Below are 26,326 nucleotides of genomic sequence, written 5' to 3'. Positions count from 1 at the left end.
TTGTCTGAGAGTGTATGTCTGTGAATGTGTTCGTGTGTGTGTCTTCGAGTTCGCCTGTACCTGTTTCTGAAATTGGTGTCCGTTCTGTGAATAGGTTCATCTGCATTAAACTATATTAAAATAAAATAATCGGAACATGAAAATGCAGCACAATCCGCCAATGAGATCTTTCAGTCGTCTGAAGGCATCCGAGTCATTCATATATCTAAAGCCCTCCCTCATGCACGAGCTCTTTAGCCACGTGCTCAACTCCCTGTCCAAACCTCGCTAGCACGTGGCATGGGGAGTAATCCTTAGATTATTACCCGAGAGGTCCTGCTTTTCCGCTCTCTACTTAACTCCATGAATGGTCTTCGCAGGACCACTTCCCCCTTCCTATCTTTGTCATTAGTGCCACTGTGGGCAATGACATCTGTCTGTTTACCCTCCCGTTTCAGGATGCCCTGTACCCACTCAGAGGCATCCAGGACCATGGCATCAGGGAAGCAACACACCATCCAAGAGTGTTGCTCGCTGCCACAGAAACGACTGTGTGTGCCCCTGACTATCCCATATTCTACTACTATCAGTCCCTTGGACTTAGCCCAACTTTGTTCTACAGTAGAACCAGTTGTGGTGCCACAGGCCTGGCTGCTGCTGATATTTTCTCCTGAGAGGCTATTCCCGCAACAGTATCCAAAACGATATACCTGCTTGATAGGAGAACAGCCAGAGGAGACTTCTGTCTCACCTGCCTGCCCCTCCAGGCGGTCACCCACCTACATGGCTGGACCTGTGGTGTGACACCTCCCTGACTGCCTGTCACACTCACTTCCCCCTTTATGCTTCTTAGTGTGTCCAGCTGCCGCTCCACCCGAACCATGTGGTGTGTGAGGAGCTGCAGCTGATCACACTTCCTGCAGGCATAGTCGCCAGGGACACTTGAAAGCTCCCTGATATCCCACATCAGGCAGGAGGAGCATATTAATGCCCCAACTGCAATTTCTGCACTTGTACGCTTACAATAATAAAAGAATAAGAATCTTACTTGCTTTTGACAAAGAGAGACATTCCCAAACTGTGGATGGCGACACCCAGTGGGGTCCCGAGACGGGCCGGGAGCTCTGAGGCAGCGATAGCTGTGGAATTTCGACTGAATGTTCACAGATTTCTGCCACCTTTCCATCCTCGAGTTTTATTTCAAACAATGGGCATGGCCAAGATTGACGATGTTCGGGCCTGAAGTATTTCAATTCCAGCTCTGAGATCCAGTGTCCCAGAGCAGTCCAGCTCTGCAGTCTGCAGCTCCCCGTCATTTTTCCATCAGTTCCAGGCAGCAGAGTGATGGGAGCCCTCCTTGTTTTCACCCTGTGTGCCTGTTTACCCCGTGAGTACCAATCAAACTAACCCACATTGTGTGGATTGAATATAAAGCTGCCACAGTCCATCCCAGTTACAGACATTGTCCGGGGTTTCAGCTCCGTTGTGTGGTTCGGCTCTGAATGTCCATTAAACTATATGTGTTCACTTTCCAGGATCTTTTAGTCATTCAGTGGTACAGAGCCCGGCAGCGGTGACAAGGAAGGAGTGTCAGTCCCTCACCATCAACTGTGTTTTCTATGGTGGATTCTTTGCTCATGCTTTGGAGAGGGCGGAATTCTTCAGACAAACACAGGCTGGAACAGAGTGGGAGCGGATCTCCAGCGGAGGGAGATTTGTTGTGTCGGTGAATAAAGAAGAAAAGACATTTTCGTTGGAAGTTCGGGATGTGAGAGTTGAAGACACTGCCACCTATTACTGTAAAGCCCATTACAAAGGCATTAACACAGTGATGGGTCTTGGCTTCCCGCCATACTAAAACTCTCACTGAAGATTTTCACATAAACAAATGAAAAAGCGGAGTTAATCTTCCCTGACACCCGCACAGTTCCATCACACACCGTCAATCCCACAGTCTAGTTTATAATGAGATTGGATTATTACCGTTAACATTCTGAGTGTTATAAACATGGAATCTGTGGGGAAGTTAATATCCTTCACGGGATTGGTGTTGATGAATGGAGAATGGAAATGACTGATCCCAGTTACAAACCTAAACAAAAGATGGGATCCTGGTCTCTCAGCTGGAACTGGAAACCGCAGTCCCCGCTGTTTAATTAATGACCCTGCATCTCACACAGTATCTGGGGTTTTGATGCTGAATTCTAACACTGTGACTCCCGAGGGGCGGTTTGGGAGAGTATACGAATGGTATGATGCCGATGGATCAGGGACGGTGGTGACTGTCACAGCCGGTAAGTGACTCCAAACCCCGCCGTGTTACAAAATGTCTCGTTTAATGCTCACTGTCATTTTATTATCGTGATCTGTATCGTTTCAGTCCAAATGAAACGGATAAGGACCTGTTTACAAATCCGTTACAGATTTCGATTTGGGAACAGGACGTGATTTAGGAGTCGATCCAGGTCAGTCCTGAGGAAAGTGTCTGTGAGACCTGATGCAGAAGGCGGCCAGAGCTGTAGGGATAGTGGTGGTGGTGGGGGTGGGGGTGGGGGGTGGAAGTGGAGGGGGGGGGGGGGGGCTGGACGGGCTGTGATGTGAGGGTTGACAGCATTTGGGTCATCATTGGTTTAACGGGCACATCGGGGTTCACATCCATATCAAGGGCTTTCACAATCCTGACAGTTTATAACAAGTTCAAATTATCGGCATTCTGGAATCCACCTTCGGTGTTAATTGTGACCGAGGGAGATCTGCCTGTCTCTTACAGCCCAGCAGTGGGATCGCAGAGCTCTATCCTGGACAGTAGACTGCAGTCCCTGCCGTGTAATGTGAAGGAGTTTCCGGTTGAATGAGATTAATGCCCTTGCGGACAGTTCATTTAACCGCAGCGACTCATCCAATACCTGGTCCGGGAGACAAATAGAATAAAAGAGACAACGGATTCCAGATATAAGAGACCCTGTTTAGTTCTGGATTGAATTTTTCAATGGAGAAATCAGTGACTGAAATTTGTGAAATTGTACCTGACATTCCTTTAAACATCCTCCATATAACCAATCACTTTCCTCATTTTCCACCGTCAATAGAGGCATAATTTAAAATGAAACCAAAATCCCCACACATGAAAACACTTTTGTATCAAATGAATATAACTGGAGTTTTACCATATTTATACTAAAATATGAAATTAAACTGATTAAACCTTTACTTCATTTGTAATATTCAAAAACACTGAAGAGATTATTTAAACTACCTGTGTTTCCTGACAGCTGTCATTTACAGAAGAAAATAAATACATCAGTTGGAATAAATTCAAACAGCGACAGCCAGAGTGTGGATCTCGCTGTCACATTGAATGTTTGGAGCAGAGGCGAGTGATACATTTTTGGGAAGACTTGAAAATATTGAAGGGAGAACAGAATAGACCGACAGAGTGAGCTGGATAGAAATGGTCAATTAGATTTCTGAGGGGTGAGGCTGGTCGGGTGTTTCTATGCAGACATCAGTGAGCTAGGCCGAATTTCCTGTTCCTCTTCTGAAATTTCTATACAATCTAAAACGTAGAGAGAATTCCGCCCAGAGAACGCGGAAGAGAATCAGCTAAAGAGCAAAAAAAGAATTGAACTTGTCAGAGAGCCAGAAGAGGCAGTTCCCAGTGAGTAACTTTAAAACCACTGCAGAAACTGAACAGAATGAACTCAACTGACAACTGAGAGACTTTGGGAGAAGTTTCCACGATTGCAACGAACCCAAACAGCGCAAAGTAAATGTTGAAACAAAATAAAACTGACTGTAAATATTTCCAAGTAAAGAGAAAAGGAGAAGAGATGTTCCTGATAGTTCGATAGCAGAAGAAAAACAAATAGATGAATAAACAGAGATTCCGGGGAAGTGTTAAACAGATACAAATGAATGACATTTGAGCACCGACGTTCAACATCATTCCACCCCATTGGAGCTGATGAATCACAGTCATTCCCTGTCGCATCTTGCTGTGCGCTGTGACGTAACGCAGCTGGGTTAGTCACTTGAAACGGATTGCCTCACTGATAATAAAATGTTCCCTCGTGTTTGTCTCTTAGGAAGGGAAATAGACAGTGAAATGTAACATACATCATTGAATCATAGAGTGCAAAAGGGTGACATTCGGCTCCTCGAGTAGATGCAGCTCTTTATAAGTGAAATCCAGTTCTTCGAGTCATGGATTTTCCCATAACCGTTTTATTCCTGTTCCGGCGCTTGAGTATTACCCGTGTGTTTGTCACTGTTGATTCAGCTCCCACCATCTATTCCGACATTGCATTCCAGACCGTTGGATCTTGTTGTGCAAAGAAAACCTCATTTTCCACTGGTTTATAATAATAATAACAGTGAATACAGTTCCATCAGATTTAAAATAATAATAATACCGGATAAAACTGAGCTACTCCCGGAATTGACACATTCCCCTGGTAAACAGTGACTGAACCACAGAAGCAAACGCTGTTTCTTTTTTTATCCCCCAGATTCTCGTTACCTTGTGTCTAAGAATCCGCCTCTACAAACTCTGCTGTTGGTGACACGGTTACTTTAAGCTGGGAATATTCAGGGTTCTGTCAGTATACTATACGCTGGTACAGTCAGTCTGCAGGACAGTCTCCGAAATACCTGCTTCAGACACAGACATCAGGAGAGGAAAATAAAGAAAATGCTGCAGGTGGGAGAATTTCTGCTTCTATCGATTCTGCCGAGAAAATAAGCTGGTTAAAGATCTCCAAACTGGAAATGAGCGATTCCGCTTTGTATCACTGTGCACTGAGTCGGAGCAAAGCACAGTGATACAGAACACGGAGAGAGCTGTACAAAAACCTGGGCATGGTGAGTATTACAGACATAGTGAGACACAACACGGAGAGAGCTGTAAAGAAACCTGATCGTTGTGATGATTACAGACATAGTGATACAGAACACGGAGAGAGCAGTACAACCGTGAACATGGTGAGGGTTCCAGACACAGTGATACAGAACACAGAAAGAGCTGTATAAAAAATGAACTTGGTGAAAATCACAGACACAGTGATACAGAACAAGGAGAGAGCTGTACAAAAACCTTAACATAGTGAGGATTACAGACACAGTGATACAGTACACAGAGAGAGCTGGACGAAAACCTCAGCCCTTCTCCTTGTCGAACAAATTCGAGATTCTTGCTGCTTCTGTGGATGAAAACGAGCACTGGAGGGAGAATAAGCGAACTGACAAAAGCATGGTGGTCTTTCAAGAGGGACAGCAAGGAGAAACGTAGTCGTAATCAGCGAATGCATAGTTAGGGTCAAAGACAATTTTCTCTATGATCAGGGTCAAGGGTCCCGGAGGTTGCGATGCCTACCTGATCCCAGGATTCGGGACATCTCATGTGGGCTTCATAGTAACATGTAATGGGAGGGGAAAAATCTATTTGTCATGGTCCATGTAAGTATCAACGACAAAGGCAGAACAAGGATGCAGGTTCTGCAAAGGGAATATGAGCAGTTAGGACCTAAATTCAAAACGGAACGGAAAAGGTAATAATCTCTGGATTACGAACTGAGCCACGAGCGACCTGACATTGGTTCAATAAGAAAAAAAAAAGAGGTAAATGAATGGTTCAAAGTTTCGTGTGGGAGAAATGTGTTCGAATTCGTCTGTAGGGGGTAAATTGGTCTAAGGTATTCTGAGAGATAGGATCTGCAGGCATTTAGGGAGGCAAGGGCTGATTAGGGACAGTCAGCATGGCTTTGTGAGTGGAAAATCATAACTCACGAATTTGAATGAATTTTTTGAAGGAGTGACCAAGAAGGTAGATGAGGGTAGTGCAGTGGATGTAGACTACATGGACTTTAACATGGGACGTTGCTGCATAAGGTTCAATCTCACGGGATCCATGGCGAAGTAGCCAATTGGATGCAAAATTGGCTTGAAGAGAGAAGACAGGGGGTGGTTGGAGAGGGTTGTTTTTCAAACTGCAAAATCGTCCAGAGGTGCATTTTCCTCACTCAGAGGCTGCTGCGTGTCTGGAAAGAACAGCCAGAGGTAGTAGTGGAGGCGGGGACAATTTCTACTTTTAAGAAGCATTTAGACACTTGCATGAGTAAGATGCGTATAGAGGGGTATAGGCCAAATGCGGGCAATTGGGACTAGCTTACCGGTAAAATCTGGATGGCGTGGACAAGACGGGCTGAAGGGCCTTTTTTCAATGTTGTAAAGCTCTGTGACTTGAGGAAACTGTTACATTGGTACCGACTCATTCTGAATCATGCTGGGACCAGAGTCTTGGCGAATCACATAACTAGGGCTGTAGGTATAGCATTAAATTGAATAATAGGGCGGGGGGAGACAAGACCTTGTTGCATGCAAAGGTTTTAAAAAATCGAACGTGAAGGACAAGGTTGGACTGCAGGTGAGCGAACATGAAGGCACAGAACATGTGAACATCATATTGCAACAAAGTCGTGCAAGATTGGGGGAATTTGATAACAGAACAAACTTCAGGGCTTTGTATCTTTGAATGCGTGAAACATTCTGAATAAAATTAATGAGCTAACAGCACAAATAGAGACAAATGGATCTGACTTAGTAGCAATTCCTGAGACGTGGTTGCAATGAAAACCAGATTTTGAAATTGAAGATCCAAGGGTGCTCAATATTTCGGACGGATAGACAGAAAGGAAAATGAGATGGTGAAGTAATATACATGTCCCCCAACGGTCGGTCTGTAGTTGGGCACAGGAGAAATAAGGAAATTTTTGGGGCTTGTAAGAAAGGTGTTGCAATAATTATGGATTATTTTACTATGCACGTACATTGGATTTAACAAATTGACAAGGCTAGCCCCGAGGGAGAGTTCACTGAATGCATTAGGGATTGTTTGCTGCAACAATATGTTGTGGAACCAATTAGAGAGCATTCAAACCGTGGATTTCCACCCACTGTGGTGGACAGGGCTATTAGCCATGTCCGACTCATCTCCAGGGCGACTGCTCTCACCCTCTCTCCTCCCTCCCAGGACCAGGATATTGTCCCTTTGTCTTCGCTTTTCAGCTCATCAACCTCCTCATTAAAATAATCATCGTCCGCCATGTTTGACAATTCCAGCATGACGCCACCATTCAAGCTATCTTCCCTTCACTCTCCCTCTCAGCACTCCACAGGCACCGTTGCCTCCGGGAAACCCGTGTCCACTTCTTCAACACACCTAACAACGCACCTATCGCCAATGGCAATCGTAGAAGATGCTGCACCTGCCCCTTCACCTGCTCCCTCCTCGGCATCCCAGGGCCCAAACATTCTTTTCAGGTGAAGCAACGCTTCATATGCACTTCCTTTAATCTGGTCCATGGCATTCGCTGCTCCCAATGCGATCTAATCTACATTGGAGAGTCAAATGCAGACTGGTTGAACGCTTTGCAGAATACCTATGGTCAATCTGCAAGCAGGACCCAGACCTTTCTGTCGCTTATCATTTGAACACACCATCCTGGTTGCCTCTCCACAGGTCATTTCTTTGTTTTGCAAAATTCCAGTGAAGCCCAATGGAAACTGGACGAACAGCATCGCATCTTCAGATGAGACACTTTACAGACTTCTGGGACTGAACATTGAGTTCCACAAATTCAGAGCATGACCTTTCGCCTCCACCTCCACTCCCTTTCCATTTATTTTATCTAATTTCTTCTTTTCATCATATTCGTCCATTTTTATTACTTTATTTTCTTATTTTTAGTTTTCAACTTCTGAAATCTCGTTTTCAACCCTGCTTCATCTCTCCCCCAAACCCATCCTCCCCATCCCAATGGGGACAACAGTTGCATTCATATACTCTGCAATCTCTGTTTTGCCATTTATCCATCGCAATCTCTTAATGGACACTCTCAGCACCATTCTCAGCCTTTATCATCACATTTACATTCACTTTGTTATTCTCTCTATGCCATTCGTTTCAACTACATACCACCCCCCCCCCCCCCCCCCCGCCACCACCAGAAAACAAACCCACCCTCCCAGTACAAATCTTGTCTCGGTTTCCTTGTCTTCAGCTCTGAGGAAGGGTCATCCTGACTCTAAATGTTGGCTCGATTCTCTCTCCACAGGTGCTACCAGACCTGCTGAGAGTTTTCAGCATTTTCTGTTTTTCCTTCAGATTCTTGCATTTGCAGTACTTTGCTATTATTATAGAGAGCTGAAGCTTCCGGATTTGGTATTGTGTAATGAGCAGGGATTAATTAATGATCTCATAGTTAAGCATCCTCGAGCGAAGAATGATCTTAGCATGATTTAATTCCAAATTCAGTGTGAGGACGAGAAACTCAAGTCCCACACTAGACTTCTAGTGTTAAACATACGGATTTACGTAGGCATAAGGACAGAATTGGCCCGAGTGGACTGGGCAAGCAGACTGAAAGGTAAGACAGTTGATGATCAGTGGAAAATGCTGAAGGAGGCAAACAATTCCTCCCAGCTAAAATACATTGGTGAGACGAAGAAAGATTGTAAGAGGGGAAGAAACATCCATGGCTAAGCAAGGAAGTTAAAGACAGCATAAGGAGAATATCTAATGCATACTATATTGCAAGGGCCAGTGGCAGACTGGAAGATTGAGGAACTTTTAAAGATCAACAAATGGTTACTAAAAAGTAAGAAAAAGATCAATGTTAAATTGTGAAAGAAAACTCGCACGGCGTTAAAAAAAACGTGTAGCAAAGGCATCTGTAAGTATCTAAAAGTGAGGAGTGGAGCTAAGGTGACTGCTGGACACTTGGAGTATTCCACTGGGGAGTTAACAGTGGGGAGAACAGAAAAGGTGGAAATGCTTAATCGATACTTTGCCTCAGTTTTCACGCTGGACAACACGAGTACCATCACAATAGTAACAGATAATGCAGAGGTAATAGAAAGGAAGGGATTTCGAACAATCACGATCAATAGGGAAAACGTGTTGATTGAACAATTGAGATTGAAGGTAGTCAAGTTCCCAGAGCCAGATGGCTAATATCTTATTGTCTTAAAGGAACTGGTAGTGGGGATAGTGGGTACATTGGTTATAATAATCCAAAATGTCCTGGATGCGTGAAATGTTCCCGTGGGTTGGAATAAATGATAATATAAAGCCGATATTCAAAAAGAGAGGGAGGCAGAAGGTATCAAACTAGACACCTACTAGTTTGAGATCTGTCTTTAGAAAATTGTTAGAATCCAATATTAAGATTGTAGTAACGGGACATTTAGAATGCCACAAAGCAATTCATTAGAGTCAGCATTGTTTTACGAAGGGCAAATCATTTTGACTAATTTGCTAGAATTCTTCGAAGATGCACCAATTAAAGTGGACAATGGGGATCCTGTATGAAGATGGGAATGGGTTAATGAACTTTGTAACACTTAAGCATTGAGACACGAACTCTGTGATTTTGTGAGAAACACTGTTGAGCTCATGTTTACGTTAGGGCTCAGTGTTTTCATGTCTGTGGAATTTGTTTTCATGTATCCAAACCAGATAAGAGAGACAGCTGTCCTTGCTGTTCCCAGCTAATTGCGTATCAGGAATGTGGCTTAGCAGAATTAGCTAAGCAGACTCCATTTTATGTTCCTTTCTATTATGTACCTTTGTTTAACACGGTTGAGCTGACATGTATGCCTTCTGTCATCGTATAACAATAGATTCATATATATTCATTATATGCTGTTCATCCACACTATTATTACTGATATAAATTGCGACATAGGCACCTGTATCTTACTTAACCTGTTGGTGCAAACTTATAATCTTGTGTGATGGATAAACAACGCACAGGTGGCGACAAAACAGATATTCGCAGCTTTGAGGATGGCCACGGTTACACGGGAAAGATGGAACTTGCCGAGACAGCAATAGTCATGGGAAGATAAGGACGTGACCAGGGGTGAAAATATATGTACAAATGTTTGCTCTTGACCTGAATTCAGTTAGAAGTCTGAGACCGTGTTAGGGAGGACCTCTTCCACAATTGTGCAAATAAACCACTGTACTTTGACTCTAAAACTAGTCTCAGAGGTATTATTTTACCTCCAACAATTGGTGCCGAAACCTGGGATCTGATTACGGGTCCGGTCGAATGGCCACGACCGGGACACCGGAATAGATTACCGAATTTAATACAGTGGGTCAAAGTACAGTGGATGATCATCTGTGATGAGAGACTGTCTGAACTAATGAAAGATGTCTGAACTGAGCACATACGGACAAGGAGGCAATTGACTCTAACACCCAGCCTTAGGCTGAATGTTAAGAGACGAAATCCCCCACGCTGAGGACAGGATTTGAAATGGGTGTTAGGGTCTGGAAAAAAGTTGCCTGAGGTGTGATGTTCAGACGTGAGTGAGAAAGAAACTGTCGGAGTGATCGCTGGAGTTGAAGGAAAAGCCTTCATGTGAAAGCCGGCTTAATAAAAGTATAGTATAAGTGGTGGTACGGAGGGATCTGATCACCCCTGACAGGTATCACCCAACTCAGATAAGAGCAACCTAGGAGAGGGAGAGTGAGAAAGGAGAATAGAAGACTCCAGGTGGTGAGTATAAACTTATCGATGTTATGGCGGGACAAGGACAATGGGGGCCCCGGGGTCCCTGATAAACGAATATATGACTAAGAGGGACAAAGTCATTAAACAGATGAACAAAGGGGGGTGGGATTTAGACCACCCACTAGACCAACAACGAAAATGGTTGAAAAAGGAAAAGAAAGACAGAACTCAGAAAATTGGAGCTCTCTTAGTTCAATAATTGGCCGGAATAATTGAATAGGTCGCAGTCTTGTGTATGAAATGGGCTGATGACAAAGCGAAAAGAGAATTAGAGAAGGGAAACTAATGTTTAGAGGACCCCGGCTGGGGATCCTTGCCTCCCTATGGGCCGGTCGTACAACCCACGGCACCAGTGGGAGACCCCCATGAGGAATAGGTCCATCTTCTCGCTCCCATAACTCGGGGCGGGACATTACAGAGTCCCACTGCCCGAAACAAACCCTTCACCCCAGGAGAAAGACAACATGTTTTGGCATCCCTGGGGAGGCTCCATTTACATTTGCAGGATATACACCAGTTGCTACGGGCCGCTTGCCCACAGGATAAGTGGAGACTGAGTTACGGAGCGGGTAACGCACCAACAAACTGGTCCAGAATTACCCATATTAAACATTAAAGGGGTGAAGGAGCCTCTGAATTTGGGGAGCGACTCTTTCGAGTATACCACGAATGTTCGGGGATGCCTGAAACTGCCCGAACAGAGAGAGCCTTTTTACAAGCATTTAAAGATGGGCTGTCGCCAGCTCACCAAAAAATCCTTAAAATGGGAGTTCTCAATACCCAGACTTATAATGAATTAGTAGAATGGGCATCTGGAATTAGAGACGGACCAGATGAGAAACCATACCCACAAATAAAAGAGGAAAATGTCAGTGCAAACAGTGAAGGAGCTAAACCAAAGGGTGTGTGCTATAATTGTGGGAAACCGGGTCACTTTGCCAGAGTCTGTGGGGCTCCGAAGGGAGGTAGAAGGAAGGTCCCTGCCTGCCAGTTTTGCAATAAGGGGGGGGGGGCGATGCAGAGGGGCAATAAGGGGCCCCCGTGAGTTAGGGTAAGAAGGAGGGTAGAATCTACGTGTCTGCACTAGTAGGGGAGCCTCCATATCTATCACTGACCTACCCTTACCCAAAACGAATAAAATGATCTATGTGAAAGGAATTAACGGACAGAACACCCCTGCCTACTAAAGAGAAACAAGACAAAGAAGATAGGAGTATTCTTAATACATCAGTTAGCTGGACTAATTGAGCAAGATAAAGAAAAGATTAGAGAGTTAGAATCCAGAAGAAGGGAACAAGAGAAACAAAACCACGTATTAAAAGACCAGCAATGGAGAGGGGAAACTGCTCCTCTACCTCCTAATCAGTCCATACAACAGGGGCCAACCGCTCCTCCAGAGGAGTAGGAAGTGCTAGAACACAACTTAGCGCCGATACCCCGAAGGGGAACAGATGCGCAGCCAAAAGCAAATTATAAACACTTCACCCAGTTTAAAACAGAGACTCAGAGGGAATGCTCCCACTTACTGGAGCAGAATTACCACAACAAAACAGTTAAGAGGCGGGAAGAATGCACGCAGAAGAGGGATCAATGTATGTGATAATGAGGAAAACCCTAAGACTTGGGTAATGTTGAAATGGGAATGTGAGAAGTATGAGAAGGACAAAAGAGATAGAGCAGAACAGGAAAGACTGCAAAGGAAAGATAAAAAACCGGAAGCATCTGGCTTGCTAATGTTGTTGCACAGTACCGATACGGATGAACAGGAGGAGGATTGTTGGAATCGACCCAGTGTAGATAATTACCAGAAATCTAAGGTAGCCGTCATTGCCCCGATGAATATAAGACACCAGCGCCAGTGCCGCTGCAAAGACAGAAGGGACTCAAATCAGGTTAACTTGGTTAGCTTGAAGCGTGATCGACCAAAGAGGGGAGTAAAGGGTTAAAAGGAAACAAACTGTAAGATTCTGTGTGGCACAGAGTGAGACAGAGAGGTTGTAATTGTGCAATCGAGAGCCTCATGTGATGGAATAGTGTATAGCAGATCAAAGTGACTTGCTTCTCTGTGTGCGAGTTTAATAAATTATTTTCGGGGAAGTGCTAAAACTGTGAGAGATTAAAGTGATAAGATTTCTTGAATTTACTTCTGTTTTGAATTTAACTACAGTTTGGAAGACAGAAGAATAAAAGCGACTGTTAATCAACGTTCTGTATTCTCAATTGTTTTACTTTCATCCCAGTTTAAGATGTTAAGTTTGAATGAATGTTGGAAGCTTCCACGTGTATCCATATTTAACAAAGTGGCTGTTTTGTTGTTGTTTGCTTTAATGCTTTAATGTTAAGGAAGGAGTTAAACCTTGGAAGGGCCATGCGCTCTTTCCTTTGACTTGAAGTTGAAATTATAAAAGAGTTAGTTGAGAGAAGAAAATAAGTAAATTTGTGGAGAAGTGGAAAAGCAGGAACAAAAGAATGAGGTGAATATATTGTCTATGCGTCAGTTTAAAGTATATCAAGTTAGTGAAATGAATCGTAGTTCTGATTACTCCAAGTTCCAGCGGAGATTAATTAATTAAAACCTCAGTTGTAAATGCAGATAAATATGTTGTCATTGAGTATTTTTAATCTGCATTTGTTGCCAACCATTGAACACCATGAACTGTTGGAACTTGTGTTGCCAGTTAGTTCTAAATAACATTTGGACCAATATGAAATGCAAGGCTTGTATGATGTTGTTTCGTTAACGTGCAACAAATTACATCATCTGACATTGACGATAGTTCTGGCTAGCCCATCCAGAGGAAAACCTGACTACAGTACTAACTTCTGGAGACCAATACCAATACACATTGCCCAGTTAGAATACAGTATTAAGATCCACAGAATAAAGTGATTTACGAACGTCTGATAGTTTAGTATTCTGCAACTGGTTAAAATTATAAACTGCCGTTAGAATTTCGTGTGCCATCTATTGTTCAAGGTTTTCCAAATATAAAAACACTGCAGAGCTTAAAGCCTAGCCAGTTAAAAATCAAACCAAAACATTTATAATCAATTAACTATTGTTATTGTTATATGTATTGTGCCTGTTATTTTTCTAAAAATGCAGGGATTTTAATCTGGAACTCAGTTTAAAAATAGACACGATTTAAATTAAAAGGGTTTGGATATCACTGTTATGATATGTAAAGTGGCATGATACAACTGCCGCTCGATTATTATACAGTATAAGCACTGCCATATAGACCCGAGAATAAAATCAAATCCTGAAAAGCCTTAACTAGTGTTATGGTATATATTGTGTATTGATAAAACATAATTCTGTAGGAGAAAAGGCTATTTATTCCAAGCTAAATGTTGGTGTTTTAGTGGTACTTTGTGAAGTACTATAATGCTTACGCCCAACCAAATTATCAAATTAAATCGAATGTAAGAATACATCACATAAAACTCAGAGCTGTATGGCATGTGATTTTAATGGAGAAAGCGATGTCTTTTGATAGGATTATATACAAATGAATGGGTGTCCAGCTGCAGCCAGTGCAAAGTGTAATTTGATTCAAACTGAGCTTTCTATGGAAGGGGGACATGTAATAAAATGTATAATGCACTAGCTAAAGCCATACAGACATTGGGAAAAATGTGGACAAAGGTATTGCTCACCATACTAACCACAAACCGGACAACCGGATTAACCCCTTATGAACTAATGACAGGACGGGTGATGCAATTACCAGAAAACATCGTAACAGGTGGGACTGATGTAGGTCCGCTCAAAGATAAAATCAGGAGATATGTTTTGGAACTAAGCACCCAACTAAAAGGGATGCGCAAATTGGTAAAAGACAATCAGGAAATAAGAGACGCAGAGAGAGAGAGCTTGAAATGCTCCCTGACGTCCCAACAGTGCGACGTCCGAGTGAAAGCACTACCTGACAAACCAGGGTTTGCACCAAAATGGAATTGGCCATATGAAGTTATAATTAGTGGAGTCACCTGTGCCTTATAGACATAAGAGGGAAAGGTATATAAGAACATAAGAAATAGGAGCGGGAGTAGGCCATCTAGCCCCTCGAGTCTGCCCCCCCCCCCAGTCAACAAGATCATGGCTGATCTGAAGCGAATCAGTTCCACTTACCCGCCTGCTCCCCATATCCCTTAATTCCCTTATCGATCAGAAATTTATCTACCCGTGATTTAAACTTATTCAACGAGGTAGCCTCCACCACTTCAGTGGGCAGAGAATTCCAGAGATTCACTACCCTCTGAGAGACGAAGTACCCCCTCAACTCTGTTCTGAACCGACCCCCATTTATTTTGAGGCTGTGCCCTCTCGTTCTGGTTTCCCTTCTAAGTGGAAAGAATCTCTCTACCTCTACCCTATCCAGCCCCTTCATTATCTTATAGGTCTCTATAAGATCACCCCTCAGCCTTCTAAACTCCAACGAGTACAGACCAAATCTGTTCAATCTCTCCTCATAAACTACACCCCTCATCTCCGGTATCAACCTGGTGAACCTTTTCTGCACTCCCTCCAAGGCCAATATATCCTTTCCCAAATAAGGGGACCAAAACTGCACACAGTACTCCAGTTGCGGCCTCACCAGTGCCTTGTACAGTTGCAACAAGACCTCCCTGCTTTTATATTCTATCCCCCTCGAGATAAAGGCCAACATTCCATTCGCCTTCTTGATCACCTGCTGCACCTGCAGACTGAGATTTTGCGATTCGTGCACAAGGACCCCCAGGTCCCTCTGCACAGTAGCATGATGTAATTTTTCTCCATTTAAATAATATTCCAATTTACTATTATTTCTCCCAAAGTGGATAACCTCACATTTGCCAACTTATATTCCATCTGCCAGATCCTCGCCCACTCGCTCAGCCTATACAAATCTCTTTGCAGACTTTCCGCTTTCCCACTCATTTTCGTGTCATCAGCAAACTTTGATACCCGACACTCAGTCCCCTCCTCCAGATCATCTATGTAAATGGTAAACATTTGAGGCCCCAACACCGATCCCTGCGGCACGCCACTCGTCACCAACTGCCAACCAGAAAAGCACCCATTTATTCCAACTCTCTGCTTCCTGTTAGATAGCCAATCCCCAATCCACGCCAACATCTTACCCCCAACTCCGTGTACCCCAATCTTCTCCAGCAACCTTTTGTGAGGCACCTTATCGAATGCCTTCTGGAAATCAAAAAACACCACATCCACCGGTTCCCCTCTACATAAAAATCCAGTAAATTCATCAAACACGACTTTCCCTTCATGAATCCATGCTGCGTCTGCTTGATTGAACCATTCTTATCCAGGTGCTCTGCTATTTCCTCTTTAATGATGGACTCCAGCATCTTCCCAACTACGGACGTCGAGCTAACCGGCTTGTAGTTACCCGCCTTTTGTCTACTTCCTTTTTTAAATGGCGGCGTAACAGTAGCTGTTTTCTGATCAGCCGGCACTACCCCAGAGTCCAGCGAATTTTGATAAATAATTACTAACTCATCTGCTATTACCTCAGCCATTTCTTTCAGTACCCTGGGATGCATTTCATCCGGGCCCGGGGACTTGTCTACCTTCAGTCCCATTTGTCTACCAAGCACTCCCTCTTTAGTAGCAGTAATCACATTAAGGACCTCACCTCCCACCATTAAGGACCTCACCTCCCTCTCGATCTCTAATATTCGGTAAACTATTTGTGTCTTCCACCGTGAAGACCGACACAAAGAACTTATTTAAAGTCTCAGCCCTTTCCTCGTTTTCCACTATTAAATCCCCCCTCTCGTCCTCCAAGGTTCCAACATTCACTCTAGCCACTCTATTCCTTTTTATATATTTCTAAAAACTTTTACTATCTTTTTTTATATTTTGAGCTAGTTTAGTTTCATAATCTATCTTTCCTTTCTTCATCGCTTTCTTAGTCGTTCTTTGTTGTTTTTTTAAAGCTTTCCCAATCCACTAATTCTCCACTATTTTTGCCACTCTGTACGCATCTGTTTTCATTTGAACACTCTCCTTTATTTCCTTCGTTATCCATGTCTGGTTATCCCTTTTCTTACAGTCCTTCTTTATCACCGGAATATATTTTTGCTGAGTACTTAAAAAAATCTCCTTAAAAATCCTCCACTGTTCCTCAGCTGTCCTACCTACCAGTCTGCTCGCCCAGTCTACATTAGCCAATTCCGCCCCCATCTTATCGTACTCCCCTCTGTTCAAGCAGAGGACACTGGTTTGGGACCCTACTTTCTCACCCTCCATCTGTATCAGAAATTCAACCATATTATGATCACTCAACCCAAGAGGATCCCTCGCCAGAAGATCCTTAATTCTACCTGTCTCATTACACAGTACCATGCCTAAGATAACTCGCTCTCTCGTAGGTTCTGTAACATACTGTTCAATGAAACTATCCCGACAGCATTCTAAGAACTCTTCATCAAGCACTCCATGTCCAATTTGAGTCGACCAACCAATGTGCAGGTTAAAATCCCCCATGATTATTGCCATTCCGTTTTTGCGCGCATCCATTATTTGCTTGTTTGTAGCCCTTCCCACCTCTAAGCTATTATTTGGGGGCCTATAGACCACGCCTACCAGTGTCTTTTCCCCCCTACTATTCCTTATCTCCACCTACAACGATTCCATGTTTTGCTCCTTCGAGCCTATGTCATCTCTCACTACCGTCCTGATATTATCCTTTATTAACAGAGCTACCCCACCTCCTTTTTCTACCTCTCTATCCTTCCTAAATGTCTGATACCTGTGGATATTCAGATCCCAGTCCCGGTCACCCTGCAACCACGTTTCTGTGATGGCCACTAGATCATACTCATTTGTATGGATTTGTGCCATCAACTCATTTACTTTGTTTCGAATGCTTCGTGCATTCAGGCAAAGTGTCTTTATGCCAGCATTTATCTGGACCCGGTTTGTTGAAACGCTACTAACATCTCCCGAGCCCTCTACTCCTTTAACTAGTTGAATGTCCTCAACATTAACCTGCACTTGTACTCTCTCCTTTACCTTCGATTTTGTAATTCCCCTTACCCCTGCACCCTCCCCCCGATTTAATAGTTTAAATATGGAAACATTAAACTCTGTTGAAAGAATATGCTGAAACTAATTGGGAAAATATGTGATATACTCCCATTGCAGATATGTACAGACAACGACTGACCTCCAAGCAAGCTGAACGGGTTCGCGGGAAGTTGTATAACGGTCGCACGGGTTAATAGTAAGTGACAAGATGCTTTTCACGCTGCTTCTCACGACCCTGGCCCTGTTAGCCATAGCGGGAAAGAATAGATGGAATTATGAGGATTTAGGGGTAAAGCACAGTGATCATCTTTGTAATGATGACTCTGTCTATTGTATGAACACCTTTGTGTATATGTCTTATCTGTATGCATCACAATCGAATCTGAGCAAGTGTTGGGTCTGTTCACATATTTCCACTCACGGAGGAAAGGGAGGAATTCCTTTATTCCCTATCCGTTTATCAGCTCTGGAAATAATAGAATGTATTTTAAATCAGAATGGAAGCCAGGAATGGAAAAGGAAACTGACATTTAAAACCCCATCGGGTACCACCATGCAGGACGCGTTTAATATCAGCAACAGTGATGTTGTTTTAGGGCTAGGGGGCGGAGGGTGCACTTTATCGACCTTTAAGAAATATTACCAACCCAGCTACGACAAATCAGGATCCCCACCCTACTTCGTTGTGAAAAATCAACAAAGGGGATCTACCTGCCTGACAAGAAATGGAACGATACCTGTTGGCCGTCGCTACTATATACAAGAGATTGGTATCATGAATGACGCTTGGGCCATGGTACAGGTCACAATCCAGTGCCCCACAGCCACCGTCCCGGTTAGCCTCTCCTCCGCTTATGTGAGCAGGATGACTGCATATAATGGTACCTATTTTGTCTGTGGAAGCAATGCCTATCCATGGCTTCCCTGGAATTGCCGTAAGAAGTTTAACAACACCAGGTTAAAGTCCAACAGGTTTATTTGGTACCAAATAAACCTGTTGGACTTTAACCTGGTGTTGTTAAACTTCTTACTGTGTTTACCCCAGTCCAACGCCGGCATCTCCACATCATTCCCTGGAATTGGGCAGGATCGTGCTATTTGGCATATGTGATGCCTTATATTCACCATTACACTGACTTACGGGACCACCCCGAGATACACCTGCTTAGGGCTAAGCGAGCCATTAGTGAGACAGAACGGTTCTTCATGATAGCCTACCTACTTTATGGGACGGCAAAGGCTGCACAGGAACTGATACGGATGGCCTCGACCCTAGAGAGAATTGCAAATAAGACTAAAGATGGGTTCGAGGAGGTGAGCACGGTTGTCTCTGAAATATCAGCAGAGGTCGTAGCTATTCGGACTGTGGCGTTACAGAACCGATTGGCACTCGATTATGTGCTCGCCTCCCGAGGAGGAACATGTGCTATAGTTGGCTCCAAATGCTGTACGTATGCTCCAGATGCTTCGGAGAATATAACTCGCTTGGCAGATCACATTAAACGCGTGGCGAAAACAATGCAGGATGAGGGGAACCAATATCACAATTATAACCCTCCGGGATGGCTGGGGCAATGGTTTGGGTCGTGGTGTGCATAGCTGATGCATGGATTGATTGTATTAATTGTAATTGTAATTACCTGCTATGTTTGTATGGCATTGTTGAACACCTGTTGCAAAATAGGAACAGCGCGGATTATGCCGGGCACAAGTGTACAGGCAGAGGGGGCAGACCACCTGACAAAGGAGGTAGGCCCATTCGCTGGTAACATATGGTTCTGAATTGGTCATGGGGCCATGTTTGGACCATGGGGCCCGACCAACAGGGGAGAGTGAATACGGGAATGGGTTAATGAACTTTGTAACACTGAAGCATTGAGACATGAACTCTGCAATTTTGTGAGAAATACTGTGGAGCTAATGTTTACGTTAGGGCTCGGTGTTTTCATGTCTGTGGAACTTGTTTTCATGTATCCAAACCAGATAAGAGAGACAGCTGTCCTTCCTGTTCCCAGCTAATTGCGTATCAGGAATGTGGCTGAGCAGAATTAGCGAAGCAGACTCCATTTTATGTTCCTTTCTATTATGTACCTTTGTTTAACACGGTGGAGCTGACATGTATGCCTTCTGTCATTGTATCACAATAGATTCATATGTATTGATTATATGCTATTCATCTATCCTATTTATACTGATATAAATTGCTATATACGCTCCTGTATCTTAGTTACCCTGTTTATGCAAACTTATAGTCTTGTGTGATGGATAAACAACGCACAGGTGGCGACAAAACAGACATTCGCAGCTTTGAGGATGGGCACGGTTACACGGGAAAGACGGAACTTGCTGAGACAGCAATAATCGTGGGAAGATGAGGACGTGACCAGGGGCGGAAATATATGTACAAATGTTTGCTCTTGACCTGAATTCAGTAAGAAGTCTGAGACCGTGTTCGGGAGGACCTCTTCCACAATTGTGCAAAAAACCCACTGTACGTTGACTCTACGACTAGTCTCAGAGGGATTATTTTACCTACAACACTGTAGATGTGGGATAACTTTACTTTCAGAGGGACGTTTGTTGAGGTACCGCGCCTTGAAATGAAAGAGTGTGTCTGTGTGCGTGTGTGTGTGTTTGCTTGAAATAAAGAGAGGGTCCAACAGAGGGAGATGGCTGGAAGTGGGAGACTCTGTCTGTGTCTGTGCATGTATGCTTGTGTTTGAGTATGACTCTCTTCTTGCGAATCTCGCCTTTTCTCTACAAGTTACCTTCTGCACCCTGTGGCTATTTAATGATCAAAGCCGTGTTTCTGCAGTATCCTTCTGAAAAGATTTCAGAAGTAACTACTATCCTCCAAAGCAAAGCAGGAAATTGCTAATGGAGAATTTCTTATTTCTTCCATCAGGTGGCAGGAAAGTCTACTAAATGTTCACCTCCCTCTCTTGGTGTCACTGTTTCACTGTCCTCTATCACACTCTTATCTCTCAATGTCAATGCCTGTATCAATGTGCTCCGTCTCACTTTCATTACAGTCGACACCGTGACAACCCAGTCTCAGACGATGCTCCTAATTCCAGCTTCTTAATTGATTCATTCAGTAGCTTTTTCAATGATCGTTGCCTTCTCCATTGACTCCACTCTTGTTAGCTATGTTTTGGTAACACCTCGTGTACAAACAAGCTGGATTTATTGTTCCTATTTCGGTGGAAGCCTAATAACTGCACTTCCTCTTCGGGTCTGCCCCTCACCATAAAGAAGCGAGTCAAGATATATTACACTATTGTAACCATTGCAAATACAATTTGCAGATGGATCACCCACGAGAGTTAAGTGCTTTCATTCTAGCAGCAATCATCTCAGGTGAGTAACACTTCAGATTCTCATTGATTACCTCGCAATAAAGACTTTTATTCTTCCACATTTAATGTTGCTTTTTGGAGAAAAACTAGAGCAATATTCGCAGTTGTTGAATTGGCGGCATTTTGACACAATGTTTAGCACTGCTGCCTCACAGCGCCAGGGACCCGGATTCGATTACCGGCTTGGGTCACTGTGCAGAGTCTGCATGTTTCTCCAATGTCGACATGAGTTTCTTCGGGGTGCTCTGGTTTCCTCCTGCAGTCCGAAAGATGTGCTGATTAGGTGCACTGGCCGTGCTGATCTCTCCCTCAATGTAACCGAACAGGCGCTGGAGTGTGGCGACTCGGGGATTTTTACAGTAACTTAATTGCAGTGTTAATATAAGCCTTGTGACACTGATAAATCAACTTAACTGAATTATTCTCATTGATTTCCTTTCAGGAAATTATTTTACATTCTTATATTTAATGTTGATCTTACGAGACAAGTACACAACAATATTACTGGCGACTGATTTTTTTTAATTATTGGAATTTTACAAATAGTTGTTTAAAAGCTTCAGGAGTGAGAAAAGGCAAACCTATCATAGATATGAACAGTTCACCAAACACTTCTTCGACATACCTTCCAGACCCAAAACATCCAGCACTTGGAAGGAAATTTGCTGCTGATGGACACGAAGAGCATCGCCCGCAGTATTCCCTCCAATCCACACACATCCATGAAGCTAGAATCACCTTTCTATGACTGTCGCTGTGTCAAAACCATTGGGGACATCACCTTCCCTCTGAAAGTACTGTTGAGTGTACCTTGTGCATCTGCACACGCAGCACTCCAGGAAAACAGTTCCACACTCTCTTCTCAAGGGCGGCAAATTAGCATGGGCAGAAATCCTGGCTCAGTCTCGCGACTCTCATATCCCAAGACAGAATAAATCACAGAGTCGTTAGTGTGGGATTTAGGCGAAGCCTTTTTATTTCCTTAAGTGAATGGTGAGAACGTGGAACTCTTGAACATGGAAAATGTGACGTGAACGGTGTTTATGTATTTCAGGGGGCTATCGGGTGGAGAGAAAGAGTAATAGGCGGCTCATCTCATAGTGTGAGAAGAAGTGGGGTTGGGGTGAATGAACACCAGCAAAAGCCCATGGGCCGAATGGCCTGCTACTGCGTTAACAAATTTGAAATCTAATTAAAAAATGGCCTGTTATCAACTCAAATTGCATCCCACGCCTCATTAGGTTTTGGATACATGTTGCAGATATTGACCTAGCCAGATCTTAAATCTCCAAGTCTCTGGCCAGGCGGCACACCAAGAGGCTGGAGACGCATCACCGCCCTCCAGCTCAGCTTCGTGCAATGGTACTGATGCACTCACAGGGCAAAATCGCGACTGCTGGCTACCTCCAAGGGCAGCACGATGCCTACAGGCGGAACTGGGGCCGCCCTCCATTGGGCCCACGATCCTCCCCCTCCCCCGCGCCTCCCCAGTTTCAAATCGACATCGTGCCTGGAACCTCCACTTAATTCTCATTTTCTCTACCCTTCAGGTAGCCTGGCTGCATCCGCAGTCATACACCAGCCAGAGGCAGAAGTGATGGTCCAGCAGGGAGCCACCACGACAATCACCTGCTCCTACACAGAGGTGGAGAGGGCTTGCTTGGTCTGGTACCGGGAACCTCTCCACCCAGCCATGGGAGGGAGTCCCGAGTATATTCTCGTCCGCTGCACCGACGGTTTCAGCGACAGCGCCACATTTTCCAGGCGTCGCTTTTCCTCCTCCCTGAGCAAAACTTACAGAAGCATCAGTCTGACAGTTGCACCCGTGACAGCTGAGGACTCCAGGAAATACTTCTGCGTCTTAAACACACACACTGGCATATTCCGGGCAGCAGTCTCTGCATAAACTGCAGGTTCCTCTCCCAGGCAATGGAAGGTCTCGGCATGATGTGTAGTCCCATTGTCCAATGTCGGTGTTGTAGAATTGCAGCATCAACACAGAGATGGACAGGCAAACAGATGTGAATTAGATTCTTAGACACATCAGCTGATTCAGTAACACATAAAACAGATATATGGTCACTGGACAGCTAGCAAGATAGATTGATAGACACAGGAACTGATGCATTAACACACAAGGCAGAAATATGGTCACCGGACAGTTAGATAGATGTATAGACACACGAACGGATGAATTAACAGAAAACAAATAAATGGTCACTCGATAGTTAAATGGATAGATTCATAGACAGAGCTAGACTAACATACAAAACATATACATGGACACGAAGACGTTAGATAGTTTGGAGCCACATCAACTGCTGGACGAGCAGGCAAAATGGATACATGGTGACTAGCTTACTTGAAACTAACTTACAGGTGATGAACATACAAATAAGCAGGAAGGCACAGTGTGATCAGCTCTGAACAACAGATGGATACACGCAGACTTTTAGACATGAAGAGAGGCTACGAAGGATGTGATTACACTAGAGAGGGTGCAGAGGAGACTCACCAGGATGTTTCCTGGGCGAGATCGTTTCAGCTATGAAGGGAGGCTGGTTAGGCTGGGGTTGTTTTCCTTAAAGCAGAGATGTGGGAGGGACCTGATTGAGGTGTACAGAATTACGAGGGATATCGATATTGTGACTAGAAAGGGACATTTCCCCTTAGTTCGGAAGTCAATAACGAGGTGACATAAATTTAAGGTAGGGGGCAGCAGATTTAGTGGGGATTTGGGGTCAAAGCACTTTCATCCAATGGGTGGTGGGAATCTGGTACTGACTGCCTGATGAGACGGCGACCCCTCACAACATTTAAGAAGCATTCAGGTGAACACTCGACACGCCGTAGCATGCAAGTCTACGGACCAAGTGCTGGGAAATTCGACTAGAATAGCTGGGTGTTTGGTGATCCTCAACCACAGTTCTTGCCTGCAGATTGGAATGTCGCCTTTCGTATCCAGTGGACAGCGGCCAGTGGCAATGTCGGCCAAGGATTTGCGTCGCCTTGACTTTCCCCAGTACAATGCCCATGGATTGAAAACAGGATTCTGTGTGTGTGTGTGTGTGTGTGTGCCTGTGTGTGTTAGTATGTGTCTGTGTGCGCGGCGCAGTGAGTTCTGTCAATTATTTGTCACAATCATCATGACCATTGACATTGTAATTGATGCCGCTCCCCGCTGCTGCTGTGGATAAATTTAAATCCAAGCTAAGCACAGCTGCTGATCGTTCCGCACAGGTGGATATGAGGCACCTCAGTGACCCTTTTTTCAATGTGGATTGTAACACAAACAGGTTATTTACCAGGCTTGGGTAGGATTGGATTAATGAACGTTGTGTCAGTCCATCGGCCATCTCGGCCTCTGCACACAGTACAACTGGAACCAATGTGTGTGAGGTCCTCAGCACAAGGACAAGAGTCATTTTGTTTTCACGAAGACTGTTGCACTTAGTCCCTTAGCATATTGCTGGCGTGATCCGACTGAGTGCCACTATTGCTGAGGGGAAGCGGCGAATCTCGAGGTGCTAGAGACAGGAATCAAATTTGCTGCATAAATGAACATTTGTAACATTGAAATGATTCAAGTCTTGGCACTTGCTGCTAATAGAGAAGGCACCATTATTAATGGTTCTAAAGATTGTTATTTATTGCAAGTTCTGGTATTGTTCTTGCAAGAATACTATTGTTGTTGCAAAGGGTCATTGGTGTCCTCCCACACCAGTTACTGAAAGCAAGAATGCAGCGTCAGCAAGTAGTTAGAAAGGCATATGCTATGTTGGCCTTCATTGCAAGGATGTATTCATACAGCTGTATCGGGCCTTGGAGAAACCATACCTGGAGTATTGCATGCAGTTTGGTCTCCTTATCTAATAAAGGATATACATACCATAGAGGGATTGCAGCAATGGTTGACCAGACTGGTTCCTGGGAGAGAACGATTGTCATATGAGGAAGTGATTGAGTCTACTGGGCCTATGTTCACTGAAATTTAGATGAATGAAAGGGCATCTCACGGAAACGTATAAAAGTCTAAAAGAGCTGGACAGCCTGATGCAGGGATGTTGTATTCCCTCTGAAACGATTATTAATAACCCACAAGTGCATAGAACCAATGATCGTGTCTTCAACACACACACACATCTGTGACACAGATTGGTGAGTAAAGGATCTTTTCAGTCTGCGATATTCGATGGTGATTCCTGCCCTTTTATGCAAACTTTACAACATGCATGAAATCCATTCCATTTCTCCTCCTTTTCTTGGCCATGGCCAACAATGTTAATCAGTCTATTGGAGGATTCCATATGCAGAGTGGCTTGACAATTCTCCCAATGCCTCGTGTGTGTGTGTGTGTTTGTGTTTTCCACTGTGCCTCAACTCAGTGGTGTTAAACCGGCAGGAGTCATCATAGAATCCCTACAGTGCAGAAGTCTGCACCCAGATCCACAACCCGCCCTTTCCCCTAACTTCGCCAATCAAACAATCTAAACGTCTTGGGACACTAAGGAGTAATTGAGCATGGCCAATCCACCAAAACTTCAGACATGTTTGGACTATGGGAGGGAACCGGAGCACCGAGAGGAAACTTACACACACACGGGGAGACCGTGCAAACTCCATATAGTCAGCCAAGGCTGGAATCGAAACCTGTTCTGTCGTGTAATGCGGCAGCAGTGTCAACCAATGTGCTACCGTGTCGCCCTTCACCATGACTGATGTCTCTCTAACTTTAACAGATGTCAAGTTGGAAGTATCGCTGACGCAGTCAGAGGCAGAGATGGGGCTCCCAGGGTAGTTCCTGCCCCTAGCCTCCAAAACCAGTTGCTTCGACTTCAGTGGCCAGTGGCCATATTAGAACCAGAAGAGTACCGGGAAGAGGCAGGACCAGCTAAATATCCAACAGTGAGGAGTCTGAAGAAAGAGTCACTGCTTCCAATGACCTTACACACAATATATTTGCTTTCGATGTCAGGAGGGTGACAATGGAGGACACCCTGCTTATGTCAGTGCACAGCTAACACAGTGAGGCTAAAGCAACATGAAATCGGTCACCTAGTGAAACAATATTCCAAATGGTAATGTTAACGGGAACATCAGGAATAGGGTTCAATTCATCGTGAGTAACAGTGAGTCTGTGCAGACTTAATTAACAATGAAGATTTGTTGACGCCCATTCTGTATTAAGGTGGGTGTCATCATGTGATGACAGCGTCTTCCATTCCAGGCAGCCAATAGTCGTTGTCTTGTCAAGGCCTTCCCCCGCCCATTGCACAAATCCTTGTGACTGACGATCAGAATCTAACGATCAGCTTAGTACGTTGTTCAGTGAGTGACTGGAGGTTCTGTCGGGGTGTCTAATTTAACAC

General features: G+C 44.2%; 2 protein-coding genes across 2 annotated transcripts in view; both read left to right on the top strand.

Annotated features, from left to right (window-relative positions):
- The window catches only part of LOC144483173 (uncharacterized), a 950,558-nt gene that overhangs the window by 696,071 nt on the left and 228,161 nt on the right, over nucleotides 1–26,326 (top strand).
- The window catches only part of LOC144483174 (T cell receptor alpha chain MC.7.G5-like), a 60,507-nt gene that overhangs the window by 3,395 nt on the left and 30,786 nt on the right, over nucleotides 1–26,326 (top strand). The window contains 6 exon segments of the mRNA XM_078201969.1: nucleotides 438–600; nucleotides 1,515–1,807; nucleotides 2,204–2,273; nucleotides 4,488–4,532; nucleotides 4,535–4,796; nucleotides 5,259–5,262. Of these exon segments, the coding sequence (XP_078058095.1) occupies nucleotides 438–600; nucleotides 1,515–1,807; nucleotides 2,204–2,273; nucleotides 4,488–4,532; nucleotides 4,535–4,796; nucleotides 5,259–5,262 (837 nt within the window).

The sequence above is a fragment of the Mustelus asterias genome, unplaced genomic scaffold, assembly GCF_964213995.1.
Source record: "Mustelus asterias unplaced genomic scaffold, sMusAst1.hap1.1 HAP1_SCAFFOLD_47, whole genome shotgun sequence".
NCBI classification, from domain to species: domain Eukaryota; kingdom Metazoa; phylum Chordata; class Chondrichthyes; order Carcharhiniformes; family Triakidae; genus Mustelus; species Mustelus asterias.
Note: the sequence above shows the minus strand (reverse complement) of the source record. Positions and strands in the feature narration are given on the sequence as shown.